This window comes from Mesoplodon densirostris, chromosome 10 (genome assembly GCF_025265405.1).
Source record: "Mesoplodon densirostris isolate mMesDen1 chromosome 10, mMesDen1 primary haplotype, whole genome shotgun sequence".
NCBI lineage: Eukaryota > Metazoa > Chordata > Mammalia > Artiodactyla > Ziphiidae > Mesoplodon > Mesoplodon densirostris.
In genome coordinates, this window is record NC_082670.1 from 24921274 (window position 1) to 24945220 (window position 23947).

Genomic DNA, 23947 nt, shown 5'->3' on the forward strand with positions numbered 1-23947 from the left:
TTTTTTTTTTTCACACACACACACTCTATTTTATTTTTACAAGAGATAAATAGACTGACACCAAGCATTGTAAATGGATGACCACAACAAAAGCAACAATGATTCCAATTACCAAACACGAAACACACTCACACTATGTCATAATATTGCCAGTCAGTCCAGGAATCCTCCACTGTAACAGCTCCTTTACTTTGCAGTGCCTTACAAGTTCTAGACGTAAGTATTTTTGCCCCTCCTAACTGTGTCCTTAATTTTCATTTTCAGATCGTTAGTGTCTCTCCCTCGGTGTTCCAGCTGTAGGTGGGCACCTAATTTTCATGCTAATTTGATCACTGGCTTGCCTTTCTTCGTTTTGTTTTGTTACGGCAAAATGGCTTTTATGACAGCTTCTAGTTGGATATTGGTACTTGGGGAGAATTGAAATGAAGGGAAAATCTTGTTATTAGCCAGTCAGAATATTCATTTACATTAATGTGACTTGCTAAACTACTTGGAGTTCCACTAAAATGTAATCACTTTAGGGCCTAATTCTCAGTTATTTCACCTTTAATGGTCGTCAAGGGGGTTTTAAACACAGTGGCACAGTTGTTGAAAGTAGCACTAGGTGAAAAGGAGAAAAGCTTTGCTAGGAAGAGATCTAATCTTACTGGAGAATTTTGAGAGAGGGTTACAGAAGTCTCCGCAGCCCTTGCTAGACAGTGTCTGTGCTGCTCTGGGCAGCTGTGGGCGTGGAAGGCTCCTTCCCATCCTGAGGGCAGCAAGGCCCCCTGCAGGGCACAACTTGTGCCCACACTGCACACACCCAGGAAACCGGAATCACAGAATGGCAGGACTCCTCCACTTTATAAAAGTGCCTCTTCGCCACTTTCTGTTTTTCATTGGATTGACAAGAAAGTGACCCAAAAGATAGAAGAAAGCAGTTTTTATTTTTCATAATGAAGTAAGTTTTTCTTCATATTTTTCATTTATCAAAAAACGTCTAGAATCTGACAACTCAAAACTATTGATGATGCCTAAAATTTTCTATGTTCTGTGTAGAATAGAAAGCGACACGGAGATAACGGATGGCAGGAACTTCTTATTTAAATCAGAGAGGCATAATAGATTTACAGATTTATCCCAATTAGCTATGCCTGCTCATCCATGGTTCTGTAAAATGGGATTGGGCGTTCATAGTTCAGACTCTGGAACACTTCAAGATCACAGAATGCCCCCGAATCAGCAAAGCTTTGATTTTATTCGGGAAGATTTTATTTGATACGTTTAATGATTTTCTTACTCTCTGAAAACTGGCCTGTGTGAGAGGTATGGGCCCTTGAAGTCAATCAGAACATTAGGCTGGTCAAACAGTATTCCTGTCGCCTGAGTAGTCTGGGTAATTAAGCGTTTACTGGGAAGCTAAATCAGACAGCTCTGAAAATTAAAGTAGTGAAAATTCTAGCATTTAGGTGAAGGGTTAAGTTTTCATGAATGAGGTTATAGTTCACACTATTCCTTTCCAGCAGAACTCATTAAGAGATGCCAAAAAGTCACAACTGTATGTCAGTGGGAGGTGCAAGGAGGGCGTGAGGGGGTTGAATTTTTTAAAAAGTCAAATGCTTAGTCTTGTTTATTGGTTTTCCACTTTTGTGGATTTTTTTTAATGTAACTTGTTATTTTGAGGTAATTTCAGGTTCATAACTAAGAAATAACACAGAGACCCCAGATCCCAAGTACCCTTTACCCACCACATTGAGGTTGCTGACGTTGTTACAGAAAAGATACAGGACGTTTCCATCAGCACATGTTGCCCTTTTATAGCCACATCTGCTTCCCTCCTGCCTTCACTCCATCTCTAACCCCTGGTAACTGCTCATCTCTTCTCCATCTCTATAATTTTGTCATTTTAAAAGTGTTATATAAAGGGATTGGCTTTTTTCCACTAAGTCTCTAGAGATTCATCCAGGTTGTTACATGTATCAGAAGTGTGTTCCTTTTGTTGCGGAGAAGTATTCCATGGTGTGGATGTACCACTATTTGTTTAATAATTCACCTGTTGAAGAGTATCTTGGTTGTTTCCAGTTTGGGGCTATAATAGATAAAGGTGCTGTGAATATTCACATATAGGTTTTTGTGTGCATATCAGTCTTTTCTCTGGAATAAATGCCCAGTAACTTTATTTTAATGATGGCATGCTGTTTGTATGCCTGTACCATAATTTATTTAGCAAGCTACTTTTAGATGGGTATTTTTCTGCTGCTTATGTCACTGATGACAATCTTATAATTAAATCTTAATGCACATCTGCTTTTATTTCCTTAGTAGAAGGATTTCTACAAGTGAGCTTTAGTGTGCAGAATTTTAAAGCTTTTTTTCTTAAGTATCTCTCATTTTTTAATACTTATTTTTAATTTAAGTGCATCTGATTCCAGAGCATTTTCATTACATCAAAAACCCCATACAGGGCCTCCCTGGTGGCGCAGTGGTTGAGAGTCCGCCTGCCGATGCAGGGGATACGGGTTCGTGCCCCGGTCTGGGAGGATCCCATATGCCGCGGAGCGGCTGGGCCCGTGAGCCATGGCCGCTGAGCCTGTGCATCCGGAGCCTGTGCTCCGCAACGGGAGAGGCCACAACAGTGAGAGGCCCGCGTACAGAAAAAAAAAAAAAAAAAAAAAAAAAAAAAAAAAACATACACGTCAGCAATTACTTCCCATCCTCCCCTCCCCCAGCCCCTGGCAACCACTAATGTACTTTGTGTCTGTATGGATTTGCCTATTCTGGACATTTCCTATAAAATAGAATCGTGTAATATGTGACCTTTTGTGTCTGACTTCTTTTAACGTAGCATAATGTTTCCAAGATTCATCTATGTTGTAACATGTATCAGTACTTCATTCCTTTTTATGGCTGAAGAACATTCCATTGTGTGGATGTACTGCCTTTTATTTATTCATCAGTTGGTGGATATTTGGGTTTTTACCCCCCCCCCCCTTTTTTTGGCTAATATAAATAATGCTGCTGTGAATACTTGTGTACAGGCTTTTATTTCTTCTGGGCATATACCTAGGAGTAGAATTGCTGGGTCATATGATAGCTCTGCGTTTCACTTTTTTAAGACCTACCAAACGATTTTCCACAGCAGATGTACCATTTGACAATCCCAAATGATGTATGAGTGTTCCAATTTCTCCATATTCTCACCAACAATTGTGTCTGTCTTTATGATGATAGCATTCCTAGTGGGTGTCACATGGATCTTTCTAAAAGAGAAAGGGCCAGAGCTGTAGAGGTGGCCACCTGACCAACCAGCTACGGAAAGCCCTCGGGCACTGCTAATATGGAGGTTCCCAGTGGTGTCAACGGGCTGTCTCTGGGCTTCTGTAGAGGAGGAGGAGATTGTAGCCCTGCCTGCGCCTCATGCCAGAGCCCCTGACTTGGGTGCAGTCCTGTGAGGGCCCAGGAGGCTGGGTGAGGTGGGGGGTTACCTACTGATCCTTTGGGGACCTGATTGCAGAAACTCTGAGGCTGAAAATTTTCCTTGCTAGCTTTTATCATAACAGCAATTGTTTTACTCATTCTGGGGCGGGGGTGGAAAAACACCCTTTCTTGGATACTGTGGATAAAAGCTAGAAAGGCTTGTGGTTTCCATTTTCATAGGTGACATTTCAAAAGTCATTGCAGATCACAAGTTGCCAAAATGATAGCTTTAAAATGTACTTAAAAAAATAAAAACCTACTGTGTAGTAGTTTGCAAAGAGCACAAGATTTGTACATAGTAGGGTAACTAACTCTTCCCAGTGTGCCTGGGACTTTCCTGACTTTTTTTTTTTTCCTGATATTGAATCCCAGGGAACCAAGTTCCAATAAATTAGGACACTTGGCCACCCTAAGTCATATAAACCTGCAGATAATTAAATGGGTCTGCTTGTTGTTTGACCAGGTTACTTAAAGTCTCTGAACTTTAGTTTCCTCATCCGGAAAATTGGGATAATTCCTTACCGAGTCTTTGAAAATCTGGTATGTAATAGATGCTCAATAAATTTTAGCTCCCTTGTCTTAAGCTTCAGACTAGCAATGAAAGTTATATTCTTTTTAAAACCAAGTTCTATATTTTCAATTACAAGCCTTTTCATTTCCTTCCCCGTTCCAATTAAATCAAGGGGTGGGGGTGTGTGTTTATGTTTTAGGGCCATGCTTCTAATTGGTGCCTTGGTTGAGCGTAGTAACCAGCAGAAAAGCCGGCAAGGGAAAGGGGAATTGGCTTTGAAGAACCCCCTCTAACCGCCCCCAACCTGTTAATTTAGTCTATTGCTAAATAACAGATTACTGCAAAATTCAGCAGCTTTAAACAGCAAACATGTATTATCGCACACAGTCCCTGAGGGTCAGGAGGCCCAGAGAGGCTTAGCTGGGTGGTCCTGCCTCAGGGTCTGTGCTGAGGTGCCAGTGGGCCTGCAGTCCGCTTCCTCACTCACTCGGGCGTTGGCAGAGGCCTTGGTTTCTTTCTGCCTCGGCCCCCCCATAGGATGGCTCACGACAGGCCAGCTGGCGTCCCCCGAAGTTAGTCATGTGAGAAGCATACTGACCATGATGGAAGTCGCAGTGTCTTTTATAACCTCATCCCAGAAGTGACACACCATCCCTTTTGCTGTGTTCTATTGGCCCTACACACAGCCCTGGTCCAGTGCAGGAGAGGATCCCTGGGGACCACGTTAGAGGCTGCCTTCCACAGATGCCAAGTTCACATGAAGACACCTCTCTCCTCTAATCCAGGGAATGAAGCCGATAGGAAGTGGCTCAGTGTAGGACTGATAATAACGGGGCCTGAGCCAGAGCCCACCTCTTGGCCAGTGTCCGGATGCTTCCTGTTGTCCACCTTGCCTCCTTCCAAGGAGTACGTCCAGTTGGCTGTGGGCAGGTATGTGCTGTGAGTTCTGGTGTTGGCAGCCACTTGGTGGCACCTCACACGTCCCCAGCTCGGTGTGACCAAGCCCGTGGTTACTAAATCCCTCCTGTGTCCTGAGAACAGCTGCTGGGGGTGACAGGGAGCAGGATAGACCCTCCCTCACTGCGCTTTACAGGCCTGGCCTCCAATGATACCTGTCAGCCTGGGAAGTGCTGACAGAGGGTAAGGGGTCCCTCCTCCTGCCCGGGGTATTCCTTATAACAACATTCCAGAGTGGAGGAAGGGCTTACATTACTTAATGCCTGCTGGCTATATGTTATATGTGCTATGTAACACTGTGTCTAAAAGGTAGGAGAACTGATCTCTGACTTAATGAGGTTTATTTCAGCTTAAGAGATGATCCCCCCTCTCCCACCCGGGCTGGTGGAGTTAGAGCAAACAGGGAATTGTAACCTAATTTGTAGGAATCAGAAACATTTTGTCCTTGACCCCTGTCCTAGTCTAGACTCTGTCATTGTAATATAATACATGGATACTGTCTGCAACAGATTTCATTAGTCCCAAAGCCCAGTTTATATACACAGCAGTAGTCCCCAAAGAAACCTGGCTGCTCATCAAAATTACCTGAGGAACTTTGCAAAAAACAAATTTCTCAGCCTCTTGACTACTGAATCAGTTTATAGGAGTGGGTCCCAGAAATCTGTTTTTTAAAGCTTCTAGGTGATTGTGAGATGCAGACAGATTGGCAAACCCATTGATGTGAAACTGAAAGATGTGAAGGCATTCATTCATTCATTCATAGTTTCAGCCAGTAATCGGCAATCTGTCAGGCACAGATCCAGGCTCTGAAGGCACAGATGGGAACATCAGAGGTTCTGCTCTTGAAGAGCTTGGAGCTTAATGGGGATTATGAACAAATGAGCAGATAATTACAGTATAACTGACAATCACAACACTTTAAACATAAGCCTATAATTTTATCACTGATTGACATAGTGGAAGTGATGATGGGCATATGAAAATGAGGCCAAGGAGGATTGCCACCCTTTTCCCACTGACTTCCCAAATAGGTCTTAATATGGAGATTTCTAAGGTCTCTCTTACCAAGCATCATGAGTGAATACAACTGGTTGTTTTTGGTTTTTGTGTTTTTTCATTTTGTTTGTTTTTGGCTGCATTGGGTCTTCGTTGCTGCGCAGGGCTTTCTCTAGTTGCAGCAAGTGGGGGCTACTCTTCATTGTGGTACATGGGCTTCTCATCGCGGTGACTTCCCTTGTTGCAGAGCGTGGGCTCTAGGCACATGGGCTTCAGTAGTTGCAGCACACGGGCTCAGTAGTTGTGGTACGCAGGCCCTCGAACAAGCATGCTTCAGTAGTTGCAGCGCGTGGGCTCAGTAGTTGCAGCGCGTGGGCTTTAGGGCATGCGGGCTCAGTTGCTCCGCGGCATGTGGGATCTTCCCGGGCCAGGGATCGAATCAGTGTCCCCTGCATTGACAGGCGGATTCTTAGCCACTGTGCCACCAGGGAAGTCCCTACAACTGATCTTTTAAAATTTTAATTGAAGTATAGTTGATTTACAATATTGTATTAGTTTCAGGTATACAGCAAAGTGATTCAGTTATATATTTTCAGATTATTTGCCATTATAGGTTATTATAAGATATTGAGTATTGTTTCCTGTGCTATATAGTAAATCCTTGTTGCATATCTATTTTACATATAGTAATTTGTATCCGTTAATCCCGTAGTACTCCTAATTTATCCCTCCTCCGCCCCCTTTCCCCTCTGGTGACCATAAGTTTGTTTTCTACGTGAGTCTGTTTCTGTTTTGTATATAAATTAATTGGTGTTATGTTTTAGATTCCGCATATAAGCGATATCATATGATATTTGTCTTTCTCTGTCGGACTTACTTCACTTAGTATGGTAATCTCTGGATCCATCCATGTTGCTGCAAATGGCAATATTTCATTCTTTTTTATGGCTGAGTAATATCCCACTGTGAATATAACTGGTTTTGTTTTTGTTTTTTAACTTGATAGTGTTATTTAAAATTAATTCTGCATGTATTCTCATGGATAAAGCTGTGTGAACTCAAAACCGCTAATACATATTGTCACCATCCTCTTTACACTGATCTTATGAAGATGCCCCTTGAAAGGCCATACCGGGTATTTTAAGAGAGGTAGGTTGTGGGATGGGAGACTTGGCTTCAAACTTCGGCTCCATCCAAAGTCTGTGACCTTTGGCATCTCAGCCCCCTCTGCAGCTGTAGTAAATGAATGAACTCACTGGGCATCTACCATGTGCTAGTTGCTAGGAGTACAAAAGGCATGTCAGATGCAGACTGACTTCTGCTCTGTGCTGATGGTATGAACACTAATCTTCTCTGCCACTCAGAAGCCAGTGACCAGTGTCCCCTTAACATTCCAGAGAATTTATCTAGAGACTCTTAAAAGTCTCCTGGATTTGCACATATTATGTCATCCCATCCAAAGTAGAGAATGCCAGAGCTGTGAGGTGTGGATGTGGGCAGGTTTCATTGCCCATGGACTTTGCAGGGGACCCCAGTCTATGGCTTAGCAAAACCTCTCATGAACATTGAATGTGAAATTGGTCAGTGCCAGAGGTCTTTGTAATGATGATAATAACACAGATACATTTGCATCTATTGTGTGCATGCATGATTGTAAATATTTTACATATATTATTAACTCATTTAATCCCATGGAGAAGACACTGTCAATGGCCCTTCTTTTACAGGTGAGGAAATTAAGTAACTGGCCCAAGGTCACACAGCTAGTAAGTGGTGGAGCAGGGACTGGAACCCTGGCTCTCGGGCTCCTGACCAGTGCTCCCCACAGGGTCTTTGCATACTGCCAACCACTTTGTTTCAGGAGGGCAGAGTGATGTCTCTGTCACCGTCGTTTTCCTAACGAGCAGTACTGTATACTGCTTGGCACCTAGTAGGCGCTTGTTAAATGTTCAGCTGCCTTTCCGACGACTGGTAGCATGAAGGACAGTCGCTCTCAGCATCACCGGGAGCACAGAAATAAAACCAGTCATGGGAGGACCTGATCCCGGCACTCGGATCTTTCACCTTGTCTCACCGCAGCCTCGTGTGGATTGATGAGTTACTGTCAGCAAAGCTCTTTGTGGCAGCAGAGCTCTCCATCCGCCCACAGCAGCCTGGCCTTCATCCACCGACAAGGGGCTTTCTGTGTCTGTATTCGCTTCGTCTTCTTCCAGATGACAGTGTGCTTCAACCGAAGCCAAATGTCACTGGTTTTATTCTTCTGATTTCAAATGAGAATTGAGTCATCCAAGGGTAATTTTCTACAGTGAACCCCTCTCCAGATGCTTGTGGGGTAAGTGGGTTGGTGTGTGGGATCTTTACTGGGGAAGAACTTTGGTGATATGTTCTGTTCCTTGGCTCTGAATAAGAATTCCCCTAGAAGCTACTAGAGGCCAAGGGGGAGTCACTTGACACCTAACCTGGGACTTGGAGAAAAGGTTGAAGACAGAATGAACAGGGAGGAAGGACCACAGATGATTCACTTAAGAACAGAGTGGGTGTGACCCTCCACCGCTTTAGAAGAATAGAATGTCCTTCTCCGGCAATGGTTAGAATAGTGCTTTTCAGTTAACTGGTGGCAACCAAGGAGTTGGAGGTGACGTGGGCTTCCCTTTCAACCTGTCTCATCTAACTTTTGTATAAGGGAAAACTTGAGTGTGGCAGCATTTACAGTCCCCGCTACCCCCACCCACGCCCCAGTTGTCCATTACACCAGAATGAGGGGCTCAGCCTTTAACCGCAGCGCTGACCTGTAGCAGGACTTGGTGGTGCCTGGCAGTGCCCCAGCTTTGCAGTGACTGGCCTGAAGCCCGGCTAGAGCTGTGTCCTTTCGCATGTGCTTGCTGTACAGTAGGAGAGAATGACTCCATCATAGTATTAACGAGAGTTGGATGTGCCCTTAGAATGAGGGTAAGAAAGTATGAGAAGCCTGTGGGGGAATGAGAGTAAGCATAGATTCCTGGGTTGCCGGAATGAGGGGACCACTGTTGATGTGGCAGATAATTTCTCCCGAGCCAAGATTTAATCCGGAGTTATCTTCTTTTTAAGTGCCAGCACTCTAAGGGGATTCTCTTGTCAACTTGCTTTCATATCTGGAAGCTTGTTAGTGCTTAGATGTTTTTCTCCTTAGGGTCTCTATGACAGTTGTATATTTTAACATTTCTGAGCAGATGTGGTTATTTTCCTCCTCTCATTCCCAAGCTGATTTTCTCCAACCAAGAAAAACCTTTTTAAATTCAGGAAACAGTGTTGTGACTACCAAATTAAAGCACCATTTAATGTTTTGTGTTATTGGCAGCAACTTGGAATGTTCCCATGCCTGCTTAACAGGAGTTGACTGTTAAGGGGATGAATGGGTCGGAGAATAGGAAAGTGGAGGGAGATTTCCTCCTGACCCCTGGGAGCTGGAAGCTCAGTTTAGCTGACTCATTTTTAGATGAACTGTGACAATTCTAAATGAATAAATAAATAACACAGGACACGATGAGGAAGCTAACGGTAGTTAAATGTCTGCAGTAAACACATTTTTAAACCAAAAGCAATGTGACTTGACTGATTTCACAGGAAAGGGGGCTTTCAAAGCAAGCTGACTGCTCCCTGCCACCATTTGCCTTGGCAGCAAGAAAAAAACAGGGCTTGACCCTGAAAATCAATCGTCACTGCTAAGCTTTAGAGTCAGCAGACAGCCTGGTTGTGGGTTTAGGTAATTAACTTCCTTTACTATGATAATTTTTTTAAATCTTGCTATCCTTTAAAACAAATTTGCCTTAAGATCCCAGTACTTTTCACGTGCTCAGTAGCTTTCTCACTTTCTCCTGCTCCAGGTATAAATGGCCCAGATGCTCAGCATTTGCGTTCTTCCCAAGACCAGTAACTTCATCTTGAGAATCGCAGTGGGAGCAGTTCTCCTTAACCCCAGCAACCTTCCCTGTGGTCACCCCACCACCCCATTTGCTCACAGTTTGTTGTCTCTCTTGGGGGCCACGTGAAAAGGGGGGGCACTGGTTTGCCATAAAGCTTGTTGTGTCTTGTTTCAAGCCTCCAGCAAATTCTGTGTGATACTAGATCACAGTGAAAACGAATGCTTGTTCAGCCTCACGCAGATGACTCACCTGGGCCTGCTCCTGGGGAGAGCTAACTCATGGACAGATGGATCTTCCACAGGAGCCCGGCTCTCTTTGGGGGATTCGAGTTTTGCCCTTTGGTGCCCTGTTTTCATCAGTATTTCCAGGTTTGTGTATTCTGAGCTGTGGTAGTTTGAACGTTTGTCTTGAATTTAGGCCTGAGGCTCACCTCAACCCTAAAATACGTAGTACACGTGCCAGGAACTTGCCGCGCGCGGGTCACAGAACTAATCCTTGATTTGGATGAAGGTGTACTGAACGCTCTCTCATCCCCTTTTAATACAGGGTAATTACTGGCCCTAGTTAATCATTTCTTTTCTTAGTGAGATACTTACAATGAGGCGCAACTGTAATACAGCTGCATGGTTACCAGAAACACTCCAGAATTTGATAGTGGGAAGTGGCTTTCAACTAAGAGTGTCTTTTGGGAAATGTGCGTACAAGAGGAGTTCTTTAAAGTCTATTCTAATTTACCTGCCCGTGTTTTCTACCCTTATCCTCTTTTCATTGTTGTCATTTTCTGCGTGTGGCCCTTGAATTCGTGAAGAGCTTTTGGATGCTGTTGTGGTTGGAATTTTCCTTACTGTATCTGATTACTCCCTGTCGTGACCTGTCATTCTGGGAGGCCCCGTAGGTTGAGCGAGTGCCAGAGACTCCTGGTTAAAGAGGGTGGGGAGGCGATGCTTGGCTTGGTGTCAGCGTGATCTGGCCCCTGAGAGGTGCTGACTCTCCCTTTTTCCTGTCTGAGTGTGGGGAACCAGTTGCATCAAAGAATGGCTTATTCTTTTGCTGCGCTCAGGACCAGAGCTCCTCTTGCGTGGGCCCAGCGCATGGGCTTGGTCCCTGCTAGTACAATTGTCCAGAGCAGCTGCATGGCCCAGCTCGCCCAAGCTGCCAGTAGGTTGCCTGGTTGTTAAGAAGTGACGTTCCCGGCCCACGTGCAGCTTGGAAGATGGAGATCTGCCGCAGTCAGGCAGGCCACAGACCTGGCCGTGCGGTTGGACACCTTGTGCAAAGTGGGTCATGCCAGTCCCGTGATCCCAGATCGCCAGGCAGAGTGTCAAGGGCTTTGCAGGGCCCCGTGCCTCTCCCGTTCCTTTAGAAAAGTACAAAAGAGTACAGCTCAGCCCACAGGCTGCTCAACAAGTGCGCAGTTCGCCCAGCAGGGCAGGGCCGGCCGGGCCGGGCGGGAGGAGTTCACTTGCTGGGACCTTTTGTCCTGTTCCTGCCGGGCGGGCCAGCCAGGGAGCTGCGAAGGGGACGCGGGGACCCAGTGTGAGTGCAGCTAAGGAGCCGCCTCCCCTGCCAGCCGGTGGCCACGAGCTCCCCGCGCCGTGGGGTTGATTTCTGTGAACCCCAGTGGGCGGGGAGGGGAGGACAGAGGGGCGATGGCCCCAGGCCACTGCCCCCAGCTGGCCCTCAAACTGGAGTGCCCTTTCTCTCCGCTCTGTGGTCACCTTCTCCGAGTGGCGACTGCATTTTCCAAAGTCAATTTTCTCTCCGTGATCCCATCCCCTTTACCCTGCTTTATTTTTTCTTGCTGACAGTCCCTTAACGTCACATATTTTACGTGTGTGTTCCTGCCCAGCCTGGAATTTTGTTCCCTGCTGCACCCGTCAGGGCCGTCCTGCCTCTGCGCCTGGCACGGGGCAGGCGCTTGGTAAGCGTGTGGTGTGAATGAGAAATGAATCCATGGTATTAAGGGATCTGGACGTGTGGCCGGCTGGACAGGAACTCAGAACTGTGCTGAGATGATGAAAGCAAACCTTTGCTGGAGAAGCCTCCTGGTGACCAGTGTAAAAACAGCCCCTTCTGAGCAGGTCACGGGACGTGTCCAGTCGTGGGCGTGGCCCGGGGAGAGGATGGGGAAAGCCATGAACGTGGCTGCGTCCAGCCCACAACCACGCCTCCGATTCCCCGGCCAGGGACTCTGCTGGTTAGGGCCCCATGTTCCCCCTTTTCAACATAGACGTTTCAGGAATTATGAGCAGCTGTCTCTGAAAATTACTACTGTTGTGACTGTTCGGCTAGCTTTTTCACGTGTTCCTAAGTTGGGTGGTGAAAAGTTCTGCTGGCCTGAGAGAATCCTCAAGCTGAGAAGAAACGTGGTCTAAGAACAGCTGGGCCCTTACTGACAGAGCGTCTTAGAATGAGCCCCTGTGCTGCCACCTCTGCAGGGCTCAGGACGGGTTCAGATTCGGATGGCCTGTAACAGAAGTCTTCAGTATCACCGCATACTAGATCCCGTAGTCTCTTCTGGGGGCCTGCTGCTGGGTTCAGTGCGGTGGGACTGAAATTTTACCTTCGTGTTTAGCCAGGCTGCTTTTCTGTGGCCCTGATGTCAGCATTGTGATCATTTATACCCATTCCTGGGCCTCATTTATTCCCTAAGTCCACGAATGTTCTCCCCCCACCTCCACCCCACAGGTCTGTTTCCTGTCATTTTTGAACATTCCTTTACTCCTGTTTCCAGCTTGTCTACATCCTCCCTATGTAGAAACCAAAACTGGTTACAGGCGCCTGTGAGAGGGCTCTTAGTTAAAAATGAGAAGGACGTTCTTACTGTTTTCGTCAGGTGTGTTCCTGATGTTAGATCCCAGAATGCTGTTACTTGCTAGGACGTTTACAGCTTGTTGTTAACGCGCGTATGCATCATTTCCAACATCTGCTTGTTGGCAAGCTTGGTGGGTTTTGGTGTTCAGCACGTGCCTTCTCCCCCATCGTGAAAGTCTAGTCTGTTCTAGGCCTCCAGGCGAACTCTTTGTGTTTTTCCCTATTCAACAATCCTTTGTACGCAGTAGGTTTAGTACGTTCATTTCAGCCTCATCTTTCATGCTCAGGTAATGCTTCACGCTGACAGATGCCTCTCTCCTGAGATGTTGTCAACTCTCCCACCTTCCATTGCTGCCCCCTGGGGGTGTTAGGACTTGCTTTGGACGTTGTGGGCTCACTGATGGGAGTTTAGTGGGCAGGGCACACGGACGCTGGCGGTATCCACCGTGGAGTGGACCCTGCGGCAGACACACAACAGGAAACCTTTAGGGGAGGGCTTGCTGCGTGCCAGGCACTGCTCTAAGGACCTTAGGTGTATTATGTATTAGATCATTTGCTCTTCTTAACAGCCTGAGGGGCAATTATTATTTCCCACATGTTACAGGTAGGAGGCTAAATAAGTTGTCCAAGGCCATATTACTAGTAGGTGGAAAAAATGGGTTTCAAACCCAAATTGTCTGATAAGGAGCCCAACGTGGAACCTCTTAATCGCCTGCCAGCCTGTCATGCTTTTCTACCTAGTTGTGTAACTGTTGAACGACAAAGGTGGCATATCTTATTGTTGGCACTTGGGTGTGTGGGAGCTGGTGGCTTCTTGGCTGAGGGAGTCCGCCGCGCCCTGCAAGTCTCCCCCCAGGGCAGGACGGATGCTGGAACGGAACCCTGGTCGCTGCTGCTTTCAAGGTGTCATTGATGGCAAATGATTAACTGCCTAGTTGATGAAACCGATTTTGCCTTTGCCTTTGGAAGCAAAAATATTTGTGGTTATTTCTATGAGAGTAATGACCAAGACAGTTAAACGTATGCCTCCTAACTTTAATATAGAAAATCTAGTCAATACACAGATGAAAAGATGCTTCGCTACCCTGTAAACGTAAATGTAAATGGGGGGGAAATAGGGGGTTTTAAAGTACCCTGTGAATGTAAATCTTAAATGGGGGGAAAATAGGGAGTTTTAAAGTCTTAAAGATGGAGGTAGGTCTGTAACCAGTGATAGGAGATCATCTCCAAGATGTTGTCAGTGAAAACAATCAGCAATATTTTTCCAAGCTTTTTTTCTTTTTGCAGTTACCACAGTAAGAATATATTTCACATCGCAGCTGAGTACATGATACTCATAAGTATGGTACAGTAATCCTGAAGATTCATGACAGTATTCATTCTCACTAAGGGCAAAGCACTCTGATTATTATGATCAGTTTATTATTTCTAATGCGAAGTTGACTTGATCATCTGTTAATGGGTTGTGACCAACAATTGTAAAAGCTCCCATTTGGCATGACTTCTTTTGTGCTCAAAAGAGAGAAATCTCTGGAAGTATACCCAAGAAATGGTACCAGTAGGCTCCTTGTAACAGTGGGGTGGAGGGATTGTGTTGGAGCAAAGTGATGAGATTTTTCTTAACCTCCTCTTTTCATTTTAAATGTTTGAATTTTTTTTTTTTTTACTATGGACGTGAGTACGTTAAGACAGTACTTTATAAAAGTACCCAGCAGAGGAACTGTCTTCTCCCTGTGGCGGTCCTGTTTGCCCCAATGGGCACTTCCCTGTCTGCCTCCTTTCTATCCAGTTCCATCCTTCTCCCCACTGAGATTTCAGCTTCACAGAGAGAGTTTTTACAGAGCTGAGAAAAGAAGCACAGAAAACTGGCACTTCATTTATAAAGTGGATTCACGGGATTGTGTCTTTTCTTTTGATTTTCAAATTAGAACTTAGCCCATAAGTTACTTTTGTGAGGTTAAAAAGAAATTGTTTGAACATGAGGAACTTAACCTTGTCCAGAGCATGTTCCCTGAAAAGAATTTGTTCTTGTTGTTTTATGAAAAAATGCAAAAAGCATTTTGAGTAGAGATTTAATCAATGTCTCTTTTTCTTAATAGGTTTTAAAATGGAACACTTTGATGCATCACTTAGTACCTATTTCCAGGCATTGCTCGGCCCCCGAGGTAAGGTGGTTTTGGGTTTTGCTCCCCCGCTCCTTGTTACAGGCACATGTAAATATTGCACGAAGACATTCTAGAAAACATGAGCATTTTCCAGTGATTAGACTAATGCTTTGTCCTGGATACCAGGGGCTTGGCATCCTCTGAGGTCCCCTGGCTGCTGGGGCAGAGACACAGGTGCTGTGACCCTCTGCTGACTTTGGCTGGAGCTCAGGTTTGCTGTCAAGCTTGCAGCCTGAGAATGCCACAGATTTCACCACTACTGGTGGCATGGTTTCCTCAGTTCTTGTGAGTCTTCAGCTGAAACTGACTTCCAAAATGCACTGCTGCAATAGGAGTTTAAAACTCTTCCCCTTTTACAATTCTAAGGGCTTTTTTTTTTTTTTTTTTTTTTGCGGTAGGCGGGCCTCTCACTGTTGTGGCCTCTCCCGTTGCGGAGCACAGGCTCCGGACGCGCAGGCTCAGCGGCCACGGCTCATGGGCCCAGCCGCTCCGCAGCATGTGGGATCTTCCCGGACCGGGGCATGAACCCGCGTCCCCTGCATCGGCAGGCGGACTCTCAACCACTGCGCCACCAGGGAAGCCCCTGAGGGCTTTTTAATGTCCTTTTGTGTTGTGTCACGTCAATGGCTAGATATATACACCTGAGCTCTTTTGCTCTTCATCTTTCATTACCTTTTAGGAAGTAGGTCAGCTCCATATTACACCTTCTTCTAATGTCATCTATAATGTCTTAGTTGTAAAGAAGGAACTTTGGGAGTTCCCAGGAAGATTCTTAGGAAAACTACAAGAGGCTTTTAAACAGATGAAGAGATTCTCAGTTTCACTTGTGGTTTTTAAAATACAAAAGAAAACAATAAAAGGAGCTTCATCTGTTAGTAAGGCAGAGATGAAATAAGGCTGATACCATCTGTGATAACAGTGAGGATGTGGAGAAAGAGTCTAACTTGGGGTAACCTCTCTGGAGGGCAGTTGTGTTTTCTGTTGAAATTAAAATGCTCGTGTCCTTTGACTCAGCAAAGATATGTATAAGGAAGGTCCTTAACAGCATCGCTTGTCAAAACCGGAAATAATCTAGAAGCCCATCCATAGGGGACAAGTCAAATTCGTGCGCAGCCCTTGGAAAAGAACAAGCCAGATCTATCTCTCTGTGCTGGTGTTGGGACGATGCCTTCTTTGAGTATTGCTGGATCAAAAATCCAATTTTAAATGGTTGAAACAATAATAAAGATTATTAGCTTACATTATGTGATCTGAGTCACTTCAGGGGCTCCGTGATGATACCCAAGAACCCCGTTCTTGTCATTTCCTACCTTGCATCCTCGGTATATCAGCAGCTCTCTCCTCAGGATAGGTTTCCCCACCTTTCGTGGTTGCAAGGTGGCTGCTGCTGCTCTAGGCTGCACCTCCAGAGGAGGAGGGAGAAGTCTGATCATTTGCGTGGTTTTAAGAACAAATAAATTCTTCCCCAGAGCTCTTCACAAACTGTCATCTCCTCAGAGTTCAGTGGCCACAGTTGCTCCACATGCTTATGTCTGAGCCAGTCCCCAGGGAGTGGGTTAGGTCTCCATAGTTGACCAGATCCCTAAGGATTTACCGCCTGGGGTTGGGGCCAGCCACCCAGGAAGTACTTGGATACTTGGTCATATAGAAGAATGAAGATCTGTGATAAAATTTAAAAAGCACGGTGCAAAACAGTGTTAAGTAAAAGGAAATGGGAGGTTTTTGTGGGCGCATTTATTGTATTTGTGATTATGTACACATCAACATTTGTAACAGTCTGATGTTAGTTGCTACGGAGGAACTTGTTTTCTCAGAATTGACGGCTTCCAGCCCAGAGCTGAGAACAAAAGGGGTTAAGAATCGTCTTGTTAAGTTCACTGGGGCAGCCGCTTCCCTGAAGGGCTTCTGAGAAGCACAGTTCGGCAGAAACTGGCAGCCACCACCCTAGCATCAGTAGTGGGGAGAGGCTGGAGGGCATCTCCCACAAAAGCCAAGAGAAGAAACACTGGGGGAATTTAGGGTGTCTGCAAGAAAGGAGACTGACAGTGGTTCCCCAAGTGGATGCATGCTCCACTTAACCTGTGCTTGTCCTACAAGGTCAAGGGAGAGAACACCGGAGAGAGTAGCAAGATGGTCCAGCCAGGAGCTCAAAGAAGGGGCTGAGACACTGTCCCCACTTAGCTGCTGCTGCTTAGAAGATACGGAGGTGAAACCAGCATGTGCCTCTGAGCTCCACAGTGGGGGGGCCTTGGAGGGTATGTAGAGCGAAGGGCAGGCTACAGGTTTGGGGGCTCACCGCAGCAGGATGCAGAGGGGGACGTGCTGCAGAGGTGGCTTCCTGGGAGTCAGCCAGAGGATGGAGTTGAGTCTTGCAGGGGACATATAACACCCAAGGGATCCGGCTGCCAGGGAGTCTGCTCCCAGCCACGGGAGGGCTGTCAGGTTGCCGCTGGCAGCCACTTGGAGTGAATTTTCCTTTTCCTCCTCCTTCCTGCCTAGGAGAGGGGAGGGGAGCCAGGGAGGTCCCTCCTGTGCCAGTAATTTCCTTGAATCAGTATAGGTCTTCCCTCCCAAGCTTCTGTTCTTCACTTACCTGGCCATTGCTGCTTCACCCTCACTTTTTAAAATATCACCCCCGCTGCTGTTACCCATGGCACTTGTGGCGGACGCTGCCTGTTGAATCAGACAGTCTTTGAGCTGGCTGAGTGGCACGTTTTCTGAGTCTGCGCATGCTGGGCAGACTGGCTGACACTGGGCTGGGATGGAGGGCTTTGGAGCTCAAAGACTGCCATGTCTAGGGTTTCCTTGTCCCATGCGTAATTCAGCAAGCCTGGTTAATCGATCCAGTTAATGGAAAAGTGAGCTTTCTCCTTGGTTTCTTTAAGATTCTTTGGAAAGGATTTTTAAAAATTATTTAGCAAAACCTGTGAATAATAACGCATGTCGTTATTCAGAACATGAATGTGAGCCTCACCTTGAGGCTGTATATTGAAGACTCACAGTTCCTCTTCCAGTTGCTTCGTTGGCTTGGGAAATTTTAATTCATGTTTTAGTGTTTGGAAAACATTGTTACTATTTTTGTATCTGCTTTGTTAATCACTAAATGTTGTTTCTTCTAATATTTTCCAGATCCCAGAGTAAAAGGATGGTTTCTTCTGGACAGTTATATTCCGACTTTGATCTGCTCCATCCTGTACTTGCTAATTGTGTGGCTGGGACCAAAATACATGAAGAATAGGCCGCCGTTCTCTTGTCGGGGGATTTTAGTGGTGTATAACCTTGGACTCACGCTGCTGTCTCTCTATATGTTCTGTGAGGTAAGTCAGAGGTTAACACAGCTTCCTCTCACTTAAATGTACTCGTGTCACCGTCCTGAATTGTGCCCCTAAGTGGAGAAAGGCAGCTGCGTGGGGGGAGAGAACAGGGAGGGCAGGTACAGTAATGCGTTTCGAGGATATTATAAAATCGATGTTTCAAAACGCCAGAGTTATTTGTACAATTGTGCCTTCTGGGCACATCTATCTAAAATAGAAGGCTTTGCTATGGATTCTTTTGTTATTTATGTTCTGTATTATACTCGGAATTAAAATTAATATTTTCAGAAATACTCTTAACGCAAGCAGAACACAGAGTAGAAAATGAACAGAACGCAAAAAAACAGATCTCTGAGCGTTTTATTATGAAAAATGCCTGGTTCTTGTTTGGAGGCAGCCGGGGAAGGAAGTGGGCGGAGTCTGCGTTTAGTATGTTTGTGGTTGGTCAGCCCTCTCCATCCTGATCTGATCACTGTAAACAGCTTGGAGCTTTGAGAGGTTATTTTTTTCAAAGCTAAGAAGAGTAGATAGTGAGGTCTGCGTTTAGGGTTGGAATGGTCTAAGTTCAGGCCAGATCATTTTTTCTATAAAACAGGGATGTTGAAAACCGAGTTTGATGATCTCGAAGGCTTAAGTAAGAGTGAAAGACACATCGGAATCAAAACTTAAGCCTCCTATTTTGACAGTATAGTCACTTAACCGTTAAAGCTAGAAGGGGAGGAAAGCTCCCTCCGTGATAAGTACGATTTGTATGCATTCTTAGGGGCAGAACTACACTGTTCAGGTTTACGGCACAAAACTACTGCTGAATCTCTGGGGCTGAGACTTAAGCCATACATAAAACAAACACTTGCAAGTACTCCTGTTTGGATTTTTAACCTTTCATTGTGGCTTTAATTCTCCAAGGAGTAGTAAAGGAGAAGAAAAGGGGAGAAATCAATACGAATCTTGCAGTGAATTCCCCAGCAGCCTCGAGCTGTGACGGGGGTCTCCCCGTGTGCGTGTGGGCGTGTGCGGGGGTGTGTGTGTGATGCAGGAGCTGGTGGGAAGCACGTGTCTGATCGTCAGAGGCACTGCCACTGGGAGAGGTCTGGGTCTGGTCACCCCACGTGTGTTTCATAAGCCAAGGTAAAGGTTTTATGACTAGGCTGGTAGATGCTACTATCATTGCTTTTATGACTGACAGTCTGTGAAATGCTCCTTTTTCGCTCCTTTTTCGCTTCCTTTCTGGCCTGTTCTAGAGCGAAAGCAGTTTAATTACCCTCCGAGGTGGAGATTGCGGGCCTGGAGGCAAGGGCAGTGTGCAGGAGTGGGCCCAGCACTGTGCTCATCTCTGTGTTCCAGGGACAAAGCCGCAGCAAGCTGTCAGGTGTCTTAGAGCAAACCCTTTACTTTCCCCTACTTGATAGATGGTAGAGCCATTTCCTTAAGAAGACTCTTATAGAGTTTATTATTACGCCTAGCAATATTCTAGAGAAAAAGTGTTTAAGACTATTAAATCTTACAGAACTTAAGTATCTGCCTTATATGTTTCTCAAGCCCTAGAGATATAATTACAGCTTCATAATTAACCTCTCAAAACAGGTAATGCCCTGGTAAAGAGGGGAAGAAGAGTGCTGGGTAGATCACTTGCAAGTGCATGTGGCTGGATTTGGGGGGTTCTAAAAGCATTGTACCAGGAAGTACAGATTTCCCTCCAAGACAGCTTGGCGAAAACATTGGAAGATGTTGAGCAGTATCTAAGCCCTGAATAGAGAGATTCAGGAAATAGAGGAGGAAAATAACGTGCTTAACCCACAATTTAGAGTACATAGAGAAGTAATGGATAAGGGGGCAATAATCTTTAAATTAAATCAAGTTTATAAAAATAGGCCCAGATCAGATATTCCCGAGTTGAAAATAAACCCTAGTACCCACATTAGATGATATTTCTTTTTGATTTTGTCTGACTTTTTTTTTTTCCTGTACTTACATAAACCCCTCAGGAATACCCTTATAACATATCTTTCATCAAGTATTAAATTTCATTTTAGCTACTGGTTTTTCCTCTTTTTTTTTTTGCTTAGCATTTATAGTCCAATGAGTACTGAAACACGGGGCAGTCATGTCATTTTACAGCAGAACAAACTGAGGGGACCATGGCACCCAGCTGGGCCCCTCATTTCAGGGAAACATCCCAAGAGTTGGAGCCATTGCCCTGTGGTCACACCATTGGCATGGTCACAACAATTAGTCTTTATTTACCCACCTGCTTATCTACATCTTTGGGTCTGTAAAGAATCTTAAAAATAAATATGTAGCCATTGATATTTTTGTTTGTTTAATCCTGTGGTATGAATTCTCAGCTACCTTGGCAAAGTTCTAGGTTAATATAAAGAAAATTAACTGTTGCAAGGAGAGAAGAGAAATTTTGAAAGAGGGAGATAAAAAGGAAATGAGAGAGGAGTCACGAAGTTTTAAAATGACTAGAAGAAGAAAAGTAACCAAATGACTGTCTTATAACTGTGAAACTGAGTTTAAGGTATAGAAAGAGCTTGGTCATAGCTTCTGCATTTGGTAGAAAGAAAATTAAAAAGAGAGACGTGGTTTTACTTCTAATTGCCTCATGAACTTGGTGTTTATTTCTGGGAAAGAGGTCATAATCCCTGAATAGAAGTATGTTTGAAAGTGGTTATGTTTTAGATTAGGAGTAAAGGACTTCACGGCAAGCATTTTCTCAGTTATTAAATTAGGTGTTGTCTAAGATAACCGTCAGTGGTAAAGCCTCGAAAATAAATTGTCAAGTTATAGAAGAGAAGTTTGCATTACTCACTCAGCTTTGTAAAACGGTGTCCTCATAGCAAACATAAAAATCTTGTGTGCCCTGCTACCCACACCCCTACTCCTCCAGCCCCCCTCCCCCCCACCTCCCAGCTCCAGGGCATGTTTCATCTGAATGGAAGCCCCACTGTGTTTTCAGACAGTGTATCCACACATCTTTCCCTTTGTCCCCAAGATTGAGAATCCCCACCCACCAGCTGCCAGATTGTGACTTTTCCCTCATTGTGCAGGGTGTACCTGGGCTGGACTCAGGTTTCCCCTGGCTCACCCAGTAGTATAACTCCTTAGTTAACATGTCAGACACTCAGGGGGCTGCTCTGTCCTGACCTGGAACTTTTTTTTTGGTATATCCGCCCTGCTCCTGGCCTCTGGCCTCTCGTCAGCAAAGCAGGGAGGATCCAATTGCTTGGTTTGTCACGGTGCGGAGGGGAGCATCCCCGTGCAGGGATTGCGGGGCTCAGCAGTAGCAGCAGGAAGCAGAGTCAGCACGCACAGCACGTCAACCTTGAACTTGAATGGAGAGAACTGCTGGCTGCCCTCCTTAGCAGCCTGCCCCAGTGCCCCATCCACTCAACCCCCCAAGACCAGTTTCTTCCTTCCTTTGGGTCTCTGCCCACCTAGAAACTCCACTTCCTTCAGACCTAAGCCTGCCTCGGTTCGACAGTCCCCATCTCGTTTCTGAGGACCCTTCTCAAGGTCAGTTCCTCTGTGACATCTTGAGAGGGCTTGGCTTTAGAGCAGTGATCCCAGCCTCTCCTGCCTCCCCGTGGTCCCGAGGAGCCTGACGCCTTCTCTCCCATCACGGTGCCCCCGGGGGTGCCCACGGTGCCTCCAGCCTTGCGTCTCTCACACGCACCTCACTGGCTGTAGTTACAATGTTCCTTCCACATCTTTTCCGTCCCCTTGTTAGCATGGCTTCACCGTTAAGACATAAAAAAGCAAATGCCAGAACGACGTTTTACTTTATTTTATTTAACAAAGATAAATCACAGATTACAAACAAGATTATTTTGATTGTTTATTCCCTTGCAGTTAGAACTGTGTGTTGTGAAGTAGTGTGAGAAAATTCAGTGAAATGAATCAAACATTCAGAACATTTAAAATGTAATTTTAGAGAATGATTGATAGCTAACTCGATAGGTGATCTGAATTGGCATAGATTCAAAACTTATTTTTTCTTTACCTTTGCAATTTTTACTTAAAATTGTAAGTCTAGGGCCTCCCTGGTGGCGCAGTGGTTAAGAGTCCGCCTGCCGATGCAGGGGATACGGGTTCGTGCCCCGGTCTGGGAGGATCCCACATGCTGCGGAGCGGCTGGGCCCGTGAGCCATGGCCGCTGGGCCTGCGCATCCGGAGCCTGTGCTCCGCAACGGGAGTGGCCACAACAGTGAGAGGCCCGCATACCGCAAAAAGAAAAAAAAAAAAAAAAAAAATTGTAAGTCTAAAACTACTTCAGAATATGGAAAATAAAATCATAGAAATATATTTATCTATGTACCTAACAAGTATTGACATTACTGGTTTGAATTTTTTGTTTAAAAAGGAAAACATGACAAAAATGCATCTAAAGCACAGCCCCTTCACAGATTTAACTTTCTTCTGAAGTTCGTTTCTTTTCTGGATATGCTTTTATACTTTTACTAGACATGTATGTATATGTGACAACTTACAGAATATTCTGAGACAATTTTTTAACTTACATAAATGGTATACAGTTTATACTCTTTATCAAATAGCTTTTTCAGTCAGCATTGTATTTTGAGAATATATGTTGAATCTTATGGATTTCATTTCATTAGTTTTAACTTCTCTGTATTATTTCAGTGTTAAGAGTTTATTATGCCATTTTTCTTTGGATGGACATGTACGTTATTTCCAATGTAACAATTTTGCGTTGAGATCCTTGGAGAATTCTCTCCCAACACTATCTTTCTCCTTTGCAGAAACTTCACTCGTTTTGCATTTTTTAATGTATTACAGAAACAAAATTGTATTATTTTCATAATTATTCTCCAAAGCAGCAATTCTCATGTGCCTTACTAGCTAGAAATAAATGTATATGCTGGCATTTGAGGTAAAAGGCTTTTGCAGTTAAGAAGGAATTTAAAAGTATGTTTTTTTCTTGATCAGAAACCTTCCTCCCCAAACAAACAGAAACAATGTTGCATTGAATGTTATTGGACATGCCCCTGCGTGCAAATTTTATTTATTTATTTATTTAGGCCAGGTATACACTTAGGAGTTAATGACTGAATCTTGACACTCTCTTGTCTTTTAGTGGGGAAATTTTAATCCATTTTCATTTAGTATAATCGTTATATTGGAATAATTTCTATCACCTTTGTGTGTGTGTGTTTGTGTGTTTGTATGTTTTCTTTGCTCTTTTTTTATTCCTTTCCTGCTTTCTGTTGCTTTTTTTTTTCATTTTACTGATTTAAAAGTTATTCTATTATTTAGTAATTACCTATAAGTTTTTAACATGCACCCTTGACTTAATGAAGTCTAAAGTGAATTACTGTTTCTACTCCTGAACAATACAAGGACCGTAGAAGATTTGGGCTCTGATTCCCCCATCTTCCATGTTATTGTTGGCAGGTGTTTCATTCCACCTCTTTCTGAGGTCCTAAACAGTCATCATTACAGTCTGTGCTTACTGATTTTCTTTGCACACTGTTCATTTGTGAAATCCATTCTTTCCTTTGAGGTTCAGTTTTCTTCTGAAGTAGTTCCTTTTCTGGGAAGGGTAAACTCAGTCTCTGTTTGAGCATCATTTATGTGACTTTATGCTTGAATAGTATTTTAGCAGGGCGCAGAATTCTAAATTAGCAGTTATTTTCCCCCAGCACTTTGCAGATTTATTTCAGAGAAGTCTGCCGCACTCCCATTTTTGTTCATTTTGTAGGTAGTCTTTTTCTTTCCAGATATTTCTAAAATTGTTTAAGAATGAAACAGAGTGTGCCTACATAGTAATCCACTTTTATTTATCTCACTCAGGATTGTGTGCATCCAAGC

At 44.7% G+C, this 23947-nt stretch overlaps 1 protein-coding gene across 2 annotated transcripts in view; it reads left to right on the plus strand.

The window, feature by feature from the left end:
• Positions 1-23947, plus strand: part of ELOVL5 (ELOVL fatty acid elongase 5) — a 65326-nt gene that overhangs the window by 25209 nt on the left and 16170 nt on the right. The window contains exons 2-4 of one of the 2 annotated variants that reach the window (XM_060109684.1): positions 8000-8252; positions 14736-14801; positions 17931-18118. In XM_060109684.1, coding sequence (XP_059965667.1) covers positions 14744-14801; positions 17931-18118 — 246 coding nt within the window. In that variant the 5' untranslated portion in view covers positions 8000-8252; positions 14736-14743. The remainder of the gene's footprint in view (positions 1-7999; positions 8253-14735; positions 14802-17930; positions 18119-23947) is intronic. The other variant, XM_060109683.1, reaches the window with a different exon arrangement.